The sequence below is a fragment of the Bison bison genome, unplaced genomic scaffold, assembly GCF_000754665.1.
Source record: "Bison bison bison isolate TAMUID 2011002044 unplaced genomic scaffold, Bison_UMD1.0 scf7180017852461, whole genome shotgun sequence".
NCBI lineage: Eukaryota > Metazoa > Chordata > Mammalia > Artiodactyla > Bovidae > Bison > Bison bison.
Genome location: NW_011483034.1, coordinates 12977 through 15773, shown reverse-complemented (window position 1 = coordinate 15773; position 2797 = coordinate 12977). Strand labels below are relative to the sequence as shown.

The following is a 2797-nucleotide window of genomic DNA, read 5'->3' as shown; positions in this document are numbered from 1 at the left end:
CTCCTCTCTCCTTTAGCCAACAATAAGCCAAATTGATTTCTTTTGTTTGTTCATGAAACCTTAATGGTAGGCATTATTTTTATTTAAGTTTGGCCTCTTCTGATACTCAATACAAGAGTAATTCCTATTGTGGGATAAACATGGATTCAGATTTAGCTAACATTTACTGAGGAACTATTGTGTAGTTGCATAGTAGACAACAAGGCAATTCACATACATTATTTTCGTTAACTCACAAACTATATAAATGTGAACTCAAATGTAATAAACACTATTGGAGGTTGGCATACAGTAATCACTCCTTGAATATTTATTGACTAAAAGAATGGAAGAACGTGAACTCACTATCACAAGGTCAACAAGGGCCCTTGGAGAGCATCCTGTCAAATCTATCATTACATAATGCAGAAGTCAAGGCACAAAATGTAGAGTGACTAGGACTTCCCTGGTGGTCTAGTGGCTAAGACTCTGTGCTCCCGATGCAGGAGACATGGGTTTGATCCCTGGTCAGGGAGTAAGACTTCACATGCTGCAACTAAGACCTGGCACAGCCAAGTAAATAAAAATCTCTTTTTAAAATGTGGAGTGACTTATCCAAGGCCATATTCACAAATATTTAGACTCAATTCTGTTCTGTGTGGATCCAGACCACTGTCCTCACCAGGACACAGCACACACTGCCTCCCATGAAAGCTGCGTGACAACAGAGCATCAAATCTCTGCTGTGTCATATGGCATTTGGATGCATTCTTTTGAGTGTCCTGCCAAATGTAGTATTTAGGAGCCCTTTCTTTGAATGATTCAACAAAAAACAATTTTTGAGGAATTGAAAACTACATTTATTGATATTTGTATTTTAAAAACTCAAGGAAAAAAGGGATTAATGAGAGTAAGTTGAAATAAATCAGCAAGTGTGAGGCCTGGATGGGGGTAACATGTGGGCAGGGGCAGCAGCAGATTGGTTGGGTCAAAGTGGTCCAAAACATGGTGTTGTCAGTAGTTTCGCATGTAATCACATGCAGGGTAAATTATTCACATCAACCAAATTAATGAAAAGCCAAGGTGTGAATCAGAACATCAATTTAATTCACAAAGGGAAATAGTCTAATAGATCAAAATATTGATGTGATTGATTGATATATTGGTTGGTCAATAACCCTCTAGAGAATATAATATAGAAGGCCTAATTATAATAAAAAAAAAAAGTGGTCTGGTGAGTATGGAACCAGCAAAAGGGAGTTTGCTGGTTCATGGGAACGATACATGTCTGTAAGCCTGGTGCAGCCCTCTCCACTGTAGCGATATGCCAGTTGAGGAGGCATGATGCTCATGTTTTCTGGTCTGAGCAATTTCTTCCTTAGCCATGAACAACACTGGAGACACACCAATGAGTTTTCTTGAAGACACTATTCGCTCTACTTGCAAACTGACTGTCAACTCACCTGGCTATATGTCTGTTTTCTTGGTTATAATAACATGCCCGTTTGCCTTCATGGAACCATGTTTAGTCAAACCTCCATAACAACACAATTACAAGTCCATAGGAAACTACTCTGATGGGTCATTCCTTCCATTATGTATTATTTTAATAATGTGACTGTCTGAGAGGAACTTTTCCTCCAAGATCAGGCACCTTACTTTATCTCTGTGTGATGAAAAGGTTGCCCAAGACCAAACTGAGAGCAAGTCTGGGTTTGATAGGTGCACAGCAATAAAACAGTACAACGCTTCCTTTCCCTCCTTTAATGCCTATGTAGGGAAAAGGGGAGAGAAAGAGAAAAAGTGATTTGGGCATTAGGAGGTGGAAAGGATAAAGGATGCAGGAATAAGGATATTGAAAAAGAAGTAGTGTTTCCCATGACTTTTAATCTCTCAGCTGCTCCTGTGTTCTTCCTGTATGAATGTGGGGCTGGCCTTATGATGGACTAGACCAAATATCCTGGATACAGATCCAATAAATTTTAACTTTGTGGGGGGATGTTAGAAAGATCTGGCATGTGGAATGCTGCTAAGGACAGAGAAGCAGTGAGTTGCTCCGCTGGAGAACTACAATGCCTGATGGGCAGGATGAAGAACTTAACTTCACAATTTGGTCAAGGGCTGGACCTGAAGAAATGGCCACAATTTCCCACCACAGTATGTTTCTCTAGTGATTACATTTTCTTATCTACTTATTCTAGTAAAATATGAAGTCTAGCTAGACTTCTCCCCATAAAGAGAAAAAGGAATATTCATAGAAGGTATACACTCAAATCTAAAGAGATGGGAAAGTGATTAGTTAGTAAAGGACCTTGTCCATGTTCAATTCCAAATATGTCAGCCTTGGAAATACATTTTTCTTTATGTGAGCTTTGTTTTTTCCTTAATCCAGTTGACATACCGGGACACCTTGGTATATATGCCATATTTTCCTTTCATTGCACACTCTTCACCCCAGCTAATAATTCCAGTTAAGAAACTGGTACCTTCCACTTCGGTAACATGGGGTCCCCCACTGTCTCCTTGGCATGAATCTTTACCTCCCTCATGGTAGCCAGCACAGAACATGTGACTGTAGATGCTGAACTTTGTGGATCGAAGACACGTGGCTCGGTCAACAAGTGGAACTTTCAGGTACTGAAGAATTGAGGCTGACCTCCCTCTGTTGAAGACTTTGCCCCAGCCACTCACATAACCATAACCAAATTTAAGGAAGATGTTCGTGTAGTCCCTGTCAGCAATGCAAATAGGGGTTACATAGCTATTTAGCTCTAAGGGTTCATCCAGCTCCAGGAGAGCAATGTCGTGGCTGTACTTA

At 40.2% G+C, this 2797-nt stretch overlaps 1 protein-coding gene across 1 annotated transcript in view; it reads right to left on the bottom strand.

The window, feature by feature from the left end:
* Positions 1–1065: 1065 nt before the first annotated feature.
* LOC104997790 (coagulation factor IX-like) overlaps positions 1066–2797 on the bottom strand; it is a gene marked incomplete at its 5' end in the record, with an annotated part of 4323 nt that continues 2591 nt past the window's right edge. Inside the window, 1 exon segment of the mRNA XM_010852711.1 lies at positions 1066–2797. This exon segment is cut by the window's right edge and continues 6 nt beyond it. Coding sequence (XP_010851013.1) covers positions 2341–2797 — 457 coding nt within the window.